The sequence below is a fragment of the Ctenocephalides felis genome, unplaced genomic scaffold, assembly GCF_003426905.1.
Source record: "Ctenocephalides felis isolate EL2017-DRISC unplaced genomic scaffold, ASM342690v1 CF-g0.4_SCAFFOLD_03338, whole genome shotgun sequence".
Classification (NCBI taxonomy): domain Eukaryota; kingdom Metazoa; phylum Arthropoda; class Insecta; order Siphonaptera; family Pulicidae; genus Ctenocephalides; species Ctenocephalides felis.
The window spans coordinates 21,729-38,428 of record NW_020539492.1 but is presented as its reverse complement, the minus strand read 5'-3'; the positions used below and the strand labels follow the sequence as shown (position 1 = coordinate 38,428).

At 29.6% G+C, this 16,700-nt stretch overlaps 1 protein-coding gene across 1 annotated transcript; it reads left to right on the top strand.

The window, feature by feature from the left end:
- Positions 1–4,929: 4,929 nt before the first annotated feature.
- LOC113382166 lies at positions 4,930–11,957 on the top strand. Its single transcript, XM_026620710.1, has 6 exons — positions 4,930–4,938; positions 5,109–5,283; positions 6,922–7,074; positions 9,431–9,692; positions 9,760–9,953; positions 11,776–11,957. The coding sequence occupies exons 1-6, from the start codon at positions 4,930–4,932 to the stop codon at positions 11,955–11,957; spliced, it is 975 nt and encodes a 324-aa protein (XP_026476495.1).
- Positions 11,958–16,700: the final 4,743 nt, after the last annotated feature.

Here is a 16,700-nt window from a genome sequence, read left to right as displayed (position 1 = left end):
TGGGGCAGAGAGGGTCGAATTGGAAAATTAATTGTAGGTCATATAGCGAGATATAACGTCATATAATAATTATTTTAATACTCGTATGCTTTCCTGGTTAAAACTGCCGAAAACTCAAAAATGAAGCTGATCAAATGCACTAAAAATTTTTGATGAAAAAATCTTATCATCTCGGATTTCGATTAAACTCATAGTGTTTATGCACAATAGTGTTAGTAAAATTCTGTGAAAATTTTATGACACTTGGTCTATTAGTTTTCGAGATATTCGCATTTGAAAATTTTGCAGTGTAAAAAAATACCAAAAAAAATTCTCACTCTTTTGACGATGCTCGGCGTGTGGGGCAGATGGGGCAGATAGAGGGTCGAATTGGAAATTAATTGTAGGTCATATAGCGAGATATAACGTCATATAATAATTATTTTAATACTCGTATGCTTTCGGTTTTTACTTTTAAAACTGCCGGAAACTCGAAAATGAAGCTGATCAAATACACTAAAAATTTTTTGATGAAAAAAGTTTATCATCTCGGATTTCGATTAAACTCATAGTGTTTATGCACAATAGTGTTAGTAAAATTCTGTGAAAATTTTATGACACTTGGTCTATTAGTTTTCGAGATATTCGCATTTGAAATTTTGCAGTGTACCAAAAAAAATTCTCACTCTTTTGACGATTGCTCGGCGTGTGGGGCAGATAGAGGGTCCGAATTGGAAATTATTGTAGGTCATATAGCGAGATATAACATCATAATAATTATTTTAATACTCGTATGCTTTCCTGGTTAAAACCGCCGAAAACTCAAAAATGAAGCTGATCAAATACACTAAAAATTTTTGATGAAAAAGTCTTATCATCTCGGATTTCGATTAAACTCATAGTGTTTATGCACAATAGTGTTAGTAAAATTCTGTGAAAATTTATGACACTTGGTCTATTAGTTTTCGAGATATTCGCATTTGAAATTTTGCAGTGTACCAAAAAAAAAATTTCACTTTTTGACGATTGCTCGGCGTGTGGGGCAGATAGAGGGTCCGAATTGGAAATTAATTGTAGGTCATATAGCGAGATATAACGCCATATAATAATTATTTTAATACTCGTATGCTTTCCTGGTTAAAACCGCCGGAAACTCGAAAATGAAGCTGATCAAATACACTAAAAATTTTTTGATGAAAAAGTCTTATCATCTCGGATTTCGATTAAACTCATAGTGTTTATGCACAATAGTGTTAGTAAAATTCTGTGAAAATTTATTACACTTGGTCTATTAGTTTTCGAGATATTCGCATTTGAAATTTTGCAGTGTTAAAAACTAGTTTTGTAGAGTGTCGAATTTTCAATAAAACATGACACGAATTGTCACTTTTAATTCAATTGTCGCTAAGTTATACCTAAAAAACATTTTTAAAATTTTCCATTTTTTCCATGCTATTTCCATACGAAGCTTTGATTTAAATCTAAAAGTTAATATTAAGAGCTAAAATTTTTAGCTCTTTTAGCCCCTGGGAGCAATAAAATTCTAAAATATCCATATTAAGGACCACCTTAATATTTAACATATGTATATATATATATATATGTGTGTGTGTGTGAGTGTAAATACATATATGGATATATGTGTGTATGTACCTGTGTTTAGTTGCGTAAGTTTTTCCCAAGCGTTTCAGGTGGCGACAAATTTTCATTTGAATATTTCAATACGGTTTCAAGTGGAAATAGCTCTCCACAGGATTCCTGCATCAATAAAAAATTTCAGTATTACAAATATTTCAATAACAAATTTATCACATACATCATATAAAACATACATTCGAGTCATGCATCATGAAAAATTATATATATATATATATATATATATATATATATATATATATATATTACCCTCCGTCGGGCGCAGTCCAAATATGTACAGAATCGGGCGCAGTGTATCTGACAGACACAGATTATAAGTATATTGGCAGGAAGCTTATAGTTTTATATTTTTTTATTTAATTTGCGTTTCTACAATGCTGAATATGTATATTATGTGTAAACAAAAACAAAATATATATTAGATCAATATTATTTTTACAATATAGCAAAATATAAAATCCGTACATGCGCTCAAAATGCTAGACGCACAAACCTTACTTTTTCTGAAATGAATAATTTAATTAATTATATAACAACAATTGCCAGATTCTGTTGGAATGTTTATACAAAGACTATATAAACAATTAAGACAGTAAAAACTTAGTGTTTTTTGTCATTTTGTACGTCAAATAGAATTTGGCTTAGTGCGTTTTTTTTAACAAAATTGCTACTAGCCAAAATATGCGAAGCTGAAAGACAATCTAATATGGACGAATAAATAGTAGACATAAAATAACGAGGCTACTGAGATATGGAGATCTCGATGACATCAAATTATGGAGAAACATGCTAAAATGTTGGCCCTGTATCTGTCAGATCGGCTGCGCCCGGCGGAGAGTTAAGTTTAGAAACAATGATGCTTTAACGTATTTTAAACCAACTAATTTATACACGCAAAATAGAGTTTTGATCATAAAACGGAGAAATCACAATTGGGTTTGGTATGTATATAATTTTCTCCTTTTTATTTTTATAGTTAATATCAACTATTCTTATTCATGTAATATAATTTTCTAGATTACTGAATGATGACACACATTAAGTGTCGAAACGTTTAATAGAATTTTTTTTCTCTTTTAATCTTTTTTTTTAATTCGACGTTTGGGATGCAAAATACTTCATATATATATATATATATATATATATATATATATATATATATATATATATATGAAGTATTTTGCATTCCAATCGTCGAATTAAAAAAAGATTAAAAGAATATATATATATATATATATATATATATATATATATATATACATTGTATGATTCTGAATTTGATGTTGACATATGTATCAACAAAGTCTAGTAATCGGGCGTAACATCAATAAAAAACATGAATCTCTTTCAAAAATTTATTTTAAATCCATACGTTTAGACTATAATCCTAGCCTTCATTCAGTGGAAACTCATTCAATTGTTTTAGTTTTAATTTTATTTTAGTTTCCACTGAATTTAAAATAAATTTTTGAAAGAACTTCATGTTTTTTATTGTTGTTATGCCCTATTACTAGACTTTGTTAATATATATATATATATATATATATATATATATATATATATATATATATACTAGCTGACCCGGCAAACGTTGTTTTGCCATCAAAAATATGTTGCCCCTTTGCAGTGAAAATTATAGTTATTATTTGAACAACAACAACATGAATCAACCTGGATCAATACTATTGATAAAAATTTCCTTAAAATGTATATTAATAAAAAAAATTAAACAATAAATTAAAGTTTAGAAAAAATTTATAAAATTTATCATAAGTAATCAAGCGATGCTTTTACTTATAAATGTATTCGATTTAAGTTGATTGTGAAGATTTTCTATTAGTATCTTTATTTTTCAATTTTTAACCAGTGTTATATATATATATATATATATATATATAATATATATATATATAATATAATATATATAAATATATATGTATTATATATTTAAATATTATTCAAAATCACTTCTAAATAATTCTCATTTTAATTACAAAGAAATATAATATATAATATTCTAAGCAAAGTTACTATTAATTTAAAACACCACCTATATAACTTTCAGCATACATATATTTCATAAATACCATTATGCAAACATACAATTGACTGCATAATATTTTTCTAAACTTGAATATTACGATATATAAAAAATATATACGATATGATTAATTTATTATATTACATACATTATGCTTACTTATTTATGCATACATTATTCTAATTTCAATTATTTACTTGTTTCATATAGCTGTATCACATATTCCCATTCCATTATTATTACTCAATAATGAATGCTTTTATAAATCTAGCTTAAAACTAATTGATGCACAATATTTTGGACCAAATCCTCTTTGGTCAACATATAATTACCTGTGCAAAAAACATTGATTTTCTAATTCAAGTCCAAAAACGGGCATTGTTTGTCCCTGAGCCTTGGTAATAGTCATCGCAAATACTGTTACCTCTTAAATGGTATCGTGCAATCTGATGGTATCGAAGAAATTCATTCTAAAAGAATCACTTCTTATTTAAAACTTTCTTGCAGCACATGGCTTCTTTTTTATTTCTAAAGTTCATAGCCTGAAAATATTGGAGCATGTTTGTTGTCTTCGTCAAAATTGGGCTGTAATATTAACACAATGTGTTGCAGGCTGTAATATTAGCTCATTTTATTCATTGTAATTTCCTGCTTGATGAATTCACTATGAAACACTTCTATGTTTTAATACTTACATGGTTATTTTTCAATAGACTCAATAGTGCACCATCAATACAATTTACTTAATTAATAATAGTCAGAACCAACTGCACGTTAATCATCCATAGTAGTCATTTGAATATTTGAATTTTACCACTGTGCTTTATTAGATTTAGTTGTTATTAGAGTTAGTTGCTGTTAGGAAAATGATAAATTTGGTTATAATGCTTGATTTGTATCGTGTAATAATATAACGGTGTTCAATATATTATTATACATACCGTGAATGGTGATATTCTCTGCTAAAACTTTCAATAAGCATTTGACATATAATAACCTAACCTCACAAATATATTTCATCGTATGTTTATTATCAAATCACAATTGGCAACATAAAAATACATAATATATTTCCAACCGTCACCGTAGCTCATAGAAACGCATCGTAATGCGTTAACTCCTGCATTGAATTCGTGGCTCTATGGTTTTTGTCTAGAGTGGTAGACTCTCAAAATGTTTTTTAATTAAATAATATAAAATTTCGGCTATTAATTGAGATTTTTATTATATCCTATGTCCTAAATGGGATCCATATGTACACGGTGAGCAAAACCAATTTTAAATCGGTTCAGTATTTTAGGCGTCCATAGAGGACAACGCCTGTGACACTAAATTTATATATATAAGATATATATATATATATATATATATATATATATATATATATATTATATATATATATATTTTTTATATAATTATTTTCCACCCGTAGGCTTCTCATGGTGCGACCGAAGGCCTGGACGACGGCGCAGTAGTTCTGCTGCAGACGTCGCTCGGGCTGGCGCTGGCGGCTGGCTGCGGCATCAGCGGAGCAGTGCTGTGCAGGCAGAGCCAACAGTGCATCGTGTCCAGGCTCTATTTATGCGAATTCGGATTGGCGGGAGTCGGTTAGTATTTTATAATCGATATGTCGAATCGATACAATAAAATCCATTATTAACTTTCCGAAGGAGAAGTTTTGTGTTTTCATCAAAAAATCCGATTCGCTAATTTTATGTTTTCTCCACGTTTGAAGCCATTCTGAATCGAATGAGACCAAATTTGAGAAAAAGTATGTGTGTGTGTGTGTGTGTGTGTGAACAGATTTTTTGCTGTAAATCGACATTTTCTCAAAAACGGCTGGACTGATTTCAAAAATTTAAAAGCCATTCGATGTATCTCGACCAGGACTATCGTTTGTCAGTTTTGTGGGACGATCATTCAAGCCGTTTCTTTGTAAATCGCAGAGAAGTAAAAAAAATTGACCACGTTTTAGCCCGCAATTCTGATTCGATTTTGAAAATTCAAAAACCGTTCGAAAGATATTGATTGCGAATCGTGCTGATAAGTTTTTGGTAGAGATCGGCCGGGCCGTTTTCTTGTAATAAAGTGTTAAAAAAAATTTCGACGATTTTTATGATTTTTTTATAACGGTAGATACCATAGTCTTATAGATCATACTAAAATATTACGGCCCTGCGACAAGTCGTTTAATTTTAAAAATTCGTCAAACTTTGCAAAAATTAGAATCGTTTTTTTGGCGTTTGTCAAAATTAGACATTTCATCGACGTTTGCTCAAAAACGCCTGAATCGATTTCAGAAATATAAAAGCCATTTGATGTATCTCGATGAGGATTATCGTTTCTCAGTTTTGTGCGACGATTGGAAGAGCCGTTTCTTTGTAATCTGGAAAATAGTGTTAAACTTTTCGTCCACATTTAAGGTCATTCTACCGAATCGATTTTAAAAAAACAAAAACTGTTCGAAAGGTATTAGTTGCGCATAATACTGATTAGTTTTAGGTGAAAATTTACCGAGTCGTTTTCTTGTAATTAACTGTTGAAAAAAAAATTTAAGCCAATTTTTATGGAACTTTTTTTGACGATATATATCATGGTCTTATAGAACTTACTGAAATATTACGCCCTTACTACAAGTAGTTTAATTTTAAAAATTCACTAAAGTTTGAGAAAACGAGTAGTTTTTTTTGACATTTGTTTAAATTAAGATTAGACGATTTACTTGGTATAACGATAGAGCACTTGGTTTTAATGAACATACTAAACCATGAAAGTTCTACGGAAACTGGTTCAATTTGAAAATTGATGATTTGTGAAAATTTGCTTTTAGAAAATACTCCGAGTTAACGTGTTCGTTCGTTTTCAATGATGTGTAATAAATCCACTCGGAATACTTTTATACACTCATAAATTAATTTATTTTTTATTGATTCAGTCGATTATTTAGACATATCGGAAAGTTCATGTTACTTGCCTCAGGGCAAAATACTAATACCAAATAGTTTGATAATTCAGTTACGAAGGTCAATCCACGAAACCCAATGCATCAAAGAAAAAAAATTGACAAAATTTCTGAAGAAAACGCTATTTGTTATGTCATACATACATATATGGTTGGCTCATGGCTCATGCAGAAATTAGAGTCAGACACATAGTACAGATCATGTCTGTACAGTCTGTCAATTTATTATCAATATTGAATGCAATTACATTATTATTATTATGATTTTTGATTTATGTTCAAGGTGCGTCGTTGCTCGCTCTCTCGGCGGTTCAAGGATATCACGGACTTTGTATGGTGGCATGGCTTTATGGTTTAAGTTTGGGATCATTGTGGTATTCCATGAAAATGCTTGTACTAGAACGAGTCCGAGCTAAACAATTCAGCAGAGCATGGGGTAATTATATACAGTACAACCAACACCTTTAAAACAATTATTATTACGATTTATAGCATAATAGGGCAGAGTAGGGCAGGACACAAAGGTCCAATTTGTCTTTTTAGTAAATATGGCATGAAAACAAATAGCATATATCACTGTGTTTTGTGAAAAATTTATTTATTGCTATTAACTAAGCATGTTTAATAAGGGCAAATCTAATCATCTTATATATAAAAATTAATCACAAAATGTGTTGGTAAGCGCATAACTCAACAACGCCTGGACCAATTTCGCCAATTATTTTTTTAAAATGTTCGTTGATGTCCAAGGATGGTTGTTACGACGAGAAAAAATCGAATAATTGCCGGGAAAACCCTAAAAACAGCCCTTTTCTTTTTCTCATACAAACGTTTTCTAACTAAAACGTCAAATCAATTTGAGCTTTATTGCTATTATATAAAGTTCATAATAAATTACGAGCACTCACTGTATACTCCTCCTTGACGATTATTCGGATTTTGATAAAACATTTTGAATTTGGCAAATTAATTCACTTCAAATATAAAACTAAGTATTAATCAGGGCCGGTCCTACTTTCAATGCGATGCATGCGAAAAATACGAGCGCACGCCTTAGGGGGCGCCGACACAAGATACGGATATTAAATTTCAATATAGTTTTTTTTTAATATATAATTTCTTTGCATCTTTTACTAATCTATCCACAATATTTTTAAAATTCGTTAAAATTTCACTTTATAACAACAAATGGGAAAGTAAAGATGAATACATACAATTCGGTCCTCTCGATATCGATTAGGAGAAGTTTAAGATGCAATTTTGGATATTTTAAATAATAAAAAATTTAATTAATTTTATTCAACATGGAGTACCAGTGTTATGTTAAGGTTATGGCTATGTTATGCCGTTTAAAGGATTTCAATTTCCAATATAGTGTGGGAATTGAGACTCATTATAAATGTATATGCATTTTGGCGTTAAGAGTAATTTAAAAAACAATAATTATTTTTTTTAGGTGAACGATAAATATTAGTATATTATATTAAATAATTGTAGACATGGGTATAAAACAACGTCTTTCGGTTCATCTAGTAAAATATAAAACACGACGCAGACAGATCATATTACATTATTATAATGAATTGTATTGTCTGTATTAGATGTGTTAAGTTAGCATAATTTCCAATATTTTTAAGACTTTAAAACACTAATTTTTCTATACCAATTTAAGATTTGATACTTTATCAAGATAAATAATAACTTACTATAATTGTAGAGTACTATTATTTAAAACAATATAATCGTGCTACATTATTTACAAAATAATATTTTATAATTGTAATAAAAAGTAAAAATATATAGTTATGATTAATGTGCATAAAGTTAGAAAAAAAAGAGAGCGCGCAAGGATCACATGTGATTGGGATAAAACTTATTTGCTACTGTATAAAGTATAGTAATATGGCAACACTTGTAATGCATACATTTATTAGTGTCAACCATAATACACATTTATATAATGATAACATATAAATTATATATTTATAATAGCATTAAAAATATGTATGATATTTAAAAACAATAATGCAATTAAAGTCATATTTCCGCTTTTTGCTATTGGTTTATAATACAAAAAGGCGGAAGGGAGATATTTGACAACCTAATATGACATGATCGGTTTGTCATTGTAAGTAGCATTTAGAAATTAACCTTCATTAGAGAAACGAAGTAAATGCTGATTAATAAATTTTATAATATTCGTTCACACAGTAGATTGTGTTAAACAACACCTAAACAAATATTGTTTTTGCAACTTTAATAATTGTGTTAGAACAACTTCATGTAATTAAAATTAACATACATTCATTCACCATACAAACGGCGATATAATCTCATTCTATTCAGCTGTAATATCTGTTTTGCCTAAAGAATATTTTCCATTTTAATAACTTCAAAGATTTTTAGAAACTACGAATAATATAGAAATAATTTCTAAGGAGCAGGGTAAAATATTCTTCTGATTCAAGCATTTTTCATTATATCAAGATTTGTACTACGATGTAACTTTAAAATATTTATTTATCTATGCCGATTTCCTTGTTGGTATCGGTACGTATACAACGTCGATGCCGGCACGCATTCAACGACAGAATTCTATTCACATACACGACGACTAATCACAATCGACCCGTATAGAAATAATTTCATCGAAAGTGAATGACGTACAATTCTGCCGTAGCACTATTTCCGTTGCATTTGTACGGATTTACACCCTAGTCGCCTAAAAAAAGTTTTACTTCAAAACACATATAACGTCATAATTTTAAAGTTATACTCTTTGTCTTGTTCAGGTTTCGTCCAATGTGCCCAAGCAGTGCCATTTATGTTAGGTGTATACGTAACCGGTGAATTGAATGCCACTAGGCCTAGAGCAGGCTACTATTTATCTCTTAGTGCCGTAATGTTAGGAGCAGTGCTCCTATTTTTAATAAGGACTACCAGAAGACCACCGCCAGATACACCTTTAGTGACCACTCCGACGATCACCGCCAGTACTCCGAGATGTCTTTGTAGACACTTGTCTGTACCGCAACTATACCCGTACACACCAAAGTAAGAAACACAAAATTTAATGATTTAAAAAAGTATATATGATTTTATGTATACTTTTCCATTACAGTGATTACGGAAACGGTTATTGTGCCGGAGTCGGAAATGGTTATCCAAGCAGCACCTTATGTCGTCCCTTTGCAAACGGGATGAGCAAAAGTCTATCTTTTGCATCGCCAGCAGATTATTATTATAACCAATTACGAAGTCAGGCTGACGAATATTTTCTCAATTGTAATGTGACGTGCACAAAACCAGTAAATGGTGAGAGACAAAACAATAGTACTAACATAAATGTGGATCAATAAGACAGGTCGAAATAATTTACGCAAAGTCTAATTCGCACTATATAATTTTTGGTTGATGACAATTCTTAGAATATACTAATAATATTTTCTTAACTTTTCTATTTTTCGGAAATAAATTATTATGTGACCTAACTACCGCGGTCGGTCAATTTGACCGGTTAAAAATAAATTATTTGGAGAGTTGTTTTTGTCGAAATGTAGGTGCAGATTTATACAAAATATACCATATGAGCCAGACAAATTTAGAAGAAAATTAAAAGTCAATTATAAACATACAATACATAGGTTTCCCTAATTGGGAAATGACAAGAAGAGAAAATGTTCAATTCTTAAATTGGATAGTTTGTTGTTCTAAAACTGATAAATTCATTCACAGATTTTGAAGCAATTTGTATAAAACAAATTTCATTACTCTGGCGGTGTATAAAAAGTGATTGTCTAAGTTTTAAACTTTATCCAAACGTTTCCAAAATTATGAGATTTTGTATTAGTACATTGTTTGGTAAAAATGGCTAAGAAATGTAATTCTTCATAAATATTTAATTTTAATAGTTTTGCTCTCATAATTAACTTCTCGTAGGTTAGCATAGTAATGGGCCGAAAATCTAAAATGAAAATTTTTGCATTTCTCGACGTTTTGAAGGTTTCTGAACATTTTGGCATACCTCAGAAAAAATGGATGTGTGTGTATGTGTTTTGTATATCCGCATGTTTTTGTCCATGTTTACGGGCGCACGGATCAACCGATTTGGATGGTTCAACAAACATTCGACTCCTATTGATAGGGAGATGTGCTGATTAGTTTTTGGCAAAGGCAGGTTCAGCCTTTACGGAGATACGGAGCAAAGTGTGCAGAAAATACAAATCGAGATTTTGAGAGAACGGAGTATCGGATTTGAATAATCTAAAAAACATTCAATTTGTAATGATTGGGAGAAGAGGTGATTAGTTTTTGGCAAAGACAGCCCCCGCCATTTCGATGATACAGAGCTAAATGTGCAAAAAATCGCAGTTTTTGAGTGAACTAAGCTTCCGATTTGAATGATCTAAAAAACTTTCTGCTTGTATTGACAAAACAATTGCTTTTGAGGATAAAAAATTATTACATCTTTTTTTATTTTTCATAAAATATTTTTATAATTTTGGATTAAAAAATTAAAAAATTACCCAGGCTAAGCACAGTCTAAGCGCCACTCTGGTACAAATATTCACCCAAGTGCGTTTAGACTGTTTATGTAAGGGAGCACTGTGTCAATTTTGTGAAAACTATTGAAAAATGTGAAAATGCCGCCAAGCTAAGCACAGTACAAGTGAAAACGTTGCAAATGCGTTTAGACTGTGACTATACGAGTGATAGTCAAGTGACTATAACACTTTTTCAATTTTGTGTAAATTAGGCAACTATTTTTTTGAAATTGAATTCGAAATCAATTGACGATTGTTAATGTTCTAAAGATAAATTGATTAATGATTTACATTTGATTTGCTCAGATATAATATAACAAGATAGTAAAAATAATGAAAGTTACAGTATTTGCAATAATTTACTTGATAACGTTTAAAATTCCTCGAGGATTTTATTACGGTACGGGAAGTTCCAGCAATTTGCCTTAAGCTGATCATTATCTTAATTATATAATAAAATAGATAACTTTTTAATTGTTGGTCAATCTGACTCCGCCCGGCAGGAATATGTATACATGAATTGTTGTTAGGTTTAGTGTTAAGGTCATTTTTCGTCTAATTTCTATGTGATTTTTTATTACCCTTTGTTATAGGTTGTATTCCGAATGGCTGCGATGCCAGATTAGTATTGAGGCCGTCCAAGAGTGTACCTGAGGGCCTTTGCAGACGAGCGACCATGGACTACACCCATGCTGGTGTCACGCCCTTCAGAAGATGCCACTCGCAAAGGGCCAGAAATATACACTTAATCGAACAGATCACGACATCTGTTTGATAATTAGCACTTATTCGAAAATGTTGTGAAGTAGCAAAATTATTAAAAAAATTACGTAGATATAATGGAAAACTGGCATGATAATTTGGATTTAACATTGACCAGTATTGTTAAGGTAGACGAGTTAAATGACATAAGATGGTTTTTGAATTATTCAAACTTAGACATTTATCGAATACAAATAATATTTGAATGAAAGAAATTATGTCTTATTATATATCATGGAAATATTCTATAGATACTTCAGCATTGGTGAAGCAATTTTCCATCATTTTCAATTAAAATTTAATATACTCATTTTAAGTGTTAATATACCTACTAATATCACTTATCAAAATAAAACAAGGAATTATTAGTTTTCAGGGATCGAAATTATAATTTATTTAGCTCTAATCAAACTAATAAGAAAAAGATCAAATTATATTGTTATTATTAGGGAATGCAATACCGATAAAAAATTCAATACCGGTATTTCGGTCTTTTAAAACCGAAGATACCAGTAAAATACCGGTATTTTTATTATCTTAAACAAATGTAAACAGAATTGAAAGTTACTTTTAAAAGGTATTGGTATTTTGCCTTGAGGCAAGTTACATGAACTTCCCGATATGTATAAATAATCGATCTAATAAAAAAATTAATTTATGAGTGATTAAAAGTATTCCGAGTAGATTTATTACACATAATTGAAAACGAACGAACATGTTAACCCAGAGTATTTTCTAAAAGCAAATTTTCACAAATTAACAATTTTTATTATTGTTTGTTAAGACCAAGTACTCTATCGTTATACCAAGTAAATCCGTCTAATTTTAATTTGAACAAACGTCAAGAAAACTACTCATTTTTTCAAACTTTGATGAATTTTTAAAATTAAATTACTTGTTGTAAGGCCGTAAAATTGCAGTAAGTTCTATAAAACCATGATATATATCGCCAAAAATGTTCCATGAAAATCGGCTTAAATTTTTTTTTTCAACAGTTAATTACAAGTAAACGGCTCGGTAGATTTTCACCTAAAACTAATCAGTATCATTCCCAATGAATATCTTTCGCCCGATTTTTTAAAATCGATTCGGTAGTATGAGCTTAAATGTAGACGAAAAGTTTAACATTTTTTTTCAAATTTCAAAGAAACGGCTCGGCCGATCGTCGCACAAAACTGAGAAACGATAATGCTCATCAAGATACATCAAATGGCTTTTAAATTTTTGAAATCGATTCAGGAGTTTTTGGCCAAACGTCGATGAAAGGTCTAATTTTGACAAATGCCAAAAAAACGATACTAATTTTTGCAAACTTTGATGAATTTTTAGCTAAACGTGCTGTCGTAGGGGCGTTATATTTTAGTATTATCTAGAAGAATATGGTATCTACCGCCAAAAAATAATCATAAAAATCGTCGATTTTTTTTTTAAAAAACTTTATTACAAGAAAACGGCCCAGCCGATCTCTACCAAAATCTAATCAGCATGATTCCCAACCAATATCTTTCGAACGGTTTCTGAATTTTCAAAATCGATTCAGAATTCGGGCTAAAACGTGGACGAAAAATTTTTCACTTTTCTGCGATTTACAAAGTAACGGCACGGCCGATTGTCTCACAAAACTCAGAAACGCTAGTCCTCATCGAAATACATCGAATGGCTTTTAAATTTTTGAAATAGGTCCAGTCGCTTTTGAAAAAATGTCGATTTACGGCAAAAATCTGTTCACATACACGCACACACACACATACTTTTTCCAAACTCGGTCTCATTCGATTCAGAATGGCTTGAAACGTCGAAAACACATAAAATTAGTGAATCAGATTTTTTGATGTAAACAAACTTCTCCTTCGGAAAGTTAAAAATTTAAACTCGAGTGTGATATGTATCAACAAGCATTTATATAAAAATACCGAATATACCGGTATTTTTAAGACAAATGCCGGTTTTCAGGCAGTATACCAGTATTGCATTCCCAAATTGCATATAATTACGCCAATTATTTATTTTATTTTTTATTTTTCATTTATATCCATAAACTATCTTTTACCAATATCATATTTTTAGGTATTGGTTTGAAATTGTAGGTACAATGATTTAGATTGAAAATATATTTAACAAAATTGTTATATATGTTGTATAATTAATAGTATAAATGAAAGTTGTATATTTATTATATATATTTATTGGTTTAGTTGTTCCATAAAAATATTTATCCCATTGTTATTTATTAAGTAATTCATTTCATTATTTAATTAAATAATTTATCATCATTAGATGAAATTTAGTAAAATATATATATATATATATATATATATATATATATATATATATAATGACCGTTATGTCATCTATTATTTATTTTTCACAATTTTAATTGTCTGTTAATATCGAAAACATGTAGTTAGTATAAAAATATCACAATTTTGAAATTACTCATTCAAGCACCAAGTTGTAAATTGATTCAAACGTATTTTTATTATATCTATTAGAGTTACACTCTTCCATTAAAATAAATAAATAAATAAATAAATTAGAATGACTCTTCTCGGAAAAATCTTGATGTAAAAACTGCACTAGAATAAATATAATATTAATACTGCCATATTTTAAGTGAAATATTGGTTATAGTATATTTCAATTTGTGTTATTCATAATTTTCATTATTCATTTCTGAATCTATAACCAAACAACCTAATAATAACTTATTAATTTTTTTATTTAATTCAATTCAATGGCTCATCAATATTTTTTAATACAATTATATGCAAAAATTCAATTACTTTATGGCTAAATTTATTTTTGCACATATTAGTTTTACCAGTGTTATATTAAGAAATTTTCAATAATGAAAATGATTTATATAATAAAATAAATAAATAATATTATCTGTTATTCAGCCGAGAAAAAACTGTATTTAATTGAAGAATTATAAAAATTAAAATTAAAAATACGTTGATATTTTTCCATTGCAAATTTTAATACACGTTTTTCTATAATCATGTTACGTAAAATGAGTTGTGAATATAATTTAAATTTTATATGAATTTAACATAAAACAATGTAAAAGTAGTAAGATATAATAAAGAATTTTTATAGAAAGTTGTATTTTTACTGTAAATTATAAATTTCTCCAATTAAAAATATACTATTAATTAGCAAAAGTGCATTATTAACTGGCCGTAGGGTAGTTATAGTAATGGGCCGAAAATCGAAATTGAAAATTTTTGCATTTCTCGACGTTTTGGAGGTTTCTGAACATTTTGGCATACCTCAGAAAAAATGTGTGTGTGAGTGTGTATGTTAACTGTTGTAGACTCGATGATTATGTGAGTTTATTGATAACTCAATTTACAACGAAACTGATATGATATAAATTTTGATATCAATTTATTAGCCCGACAATTGATCGCTGACCAAAACCGAGAGACATAATTTCACTAACTTCAATTTTGAGAACAAAAAATTTTTTTGATAAAAAATGTTTTTTCTCATTTTATCATATTTTGAAAATTCTGAACTTTTTTCAAAGTAATCGTACTGGTTGAACTGCATAGAGACGAAATGTCAAAGCATTGATACGGAACCCATACCCATAGTAAAAAAAAATATACTTATTGTTTAAATCTCTTCAAAATATTTGATAATTTGATGTGCTTATGTCTAATAATCATTTTTGACCGCCAAATCTCATTTTTTTTACTTTTTTTATTAGATCTCCGCAACAGCTAGATCTGCCTCTATGAAAATTTGATCTATTCTTCATATTGTCAATACAAGTAAAATGTTTTTTAAATTATTAAAATCGAACGCTCCGTTCTCTTAAAAACTGATTTACCAATTTTGGCACATTTTGCTCCGTATATTCGGAACGGCTAGAAATATTCGCATTTGAAATTTTGCAGTGTACCAAAAAAAATTCTCACTTTTTTGACGATTGCTCGGCGTGTGGGGCAGATAGAGGGTCTGAATTGGAAATTAATTGTAGGTCATATAGCGAGATATAACGCCATAGAATAATTATTTTAATACTCGTATGCTTTCCTGGTTAAAACCGCCGAAAACTCAAAAATGAAGCTGATCAAATGCACTAAAAATTTTTTGATGAAAAAGTCTTATCATCTCGGATTTCGATTAAACTCATAGTGTTTATGCACAATAGTGTTAGTAAAATTCTGTGCAAATTTTATGACACTTGGTCTATTAGTTTTCGAGATATTCGCATTTGAAATTTTGCAGTATACCAAAAAAATTCTTACTTTTTTGACGATTGCTCGGCGTGTGGGGCAGATAGAGGGTCCGAATTGGAAATTAATTGTAGGTGATATAGCGAGATATAACGCCATATAATAATTATTTTAATACTCGTATGCTTTCCTGGTTAAAACCGCCGAAAATTCAAAAATGAAGCTGATCAAATGCACTAAAAATTTTTCGATGAAAAAGTCTTATCATCTCGGATTTCGATTAAACTCATAGTGTTTATGCACAATAGTGTTAGTAAAATTCTGTGAAAATTTTATGACACTTGGTCTATTAGTTTTCGAGATATTCGCATTTGAAATTTTGCAGTATACCAAAAAAATTCTTACTTTTTTGACGATTGCTCGGCGTGTGGGGCAGATAGAGGGTCCGAATTGGAAATTAATTGTAGGTGATATAGCGAGATATACTCCATATAATAATTATTTTAATACTCGTATGCTTTCCTGGTTAAAACCGCCGAAAACTCAAAAATGAAGCTGATCAAATGCAC

Excerpts from the sequence above, each read along its gene's own strand:
- LOC113382166 (XM_026620710.1), top strand. Across the intron at positions 9,693-9,759 it reads CTATACCCGTACACACCAAA|TGATTACGGAAACGGTTATT; the intron begins GTAAGAAACACA and ends TTTCCATTACAG. Across the intron at positions 9,954-11,775 it reads GTGCACAAAACCAGTAAATG|GTTGTATTCCGAATGGCTGC; the intron begins GTGAGAGACAAA and ends CCTTTGTTATAG.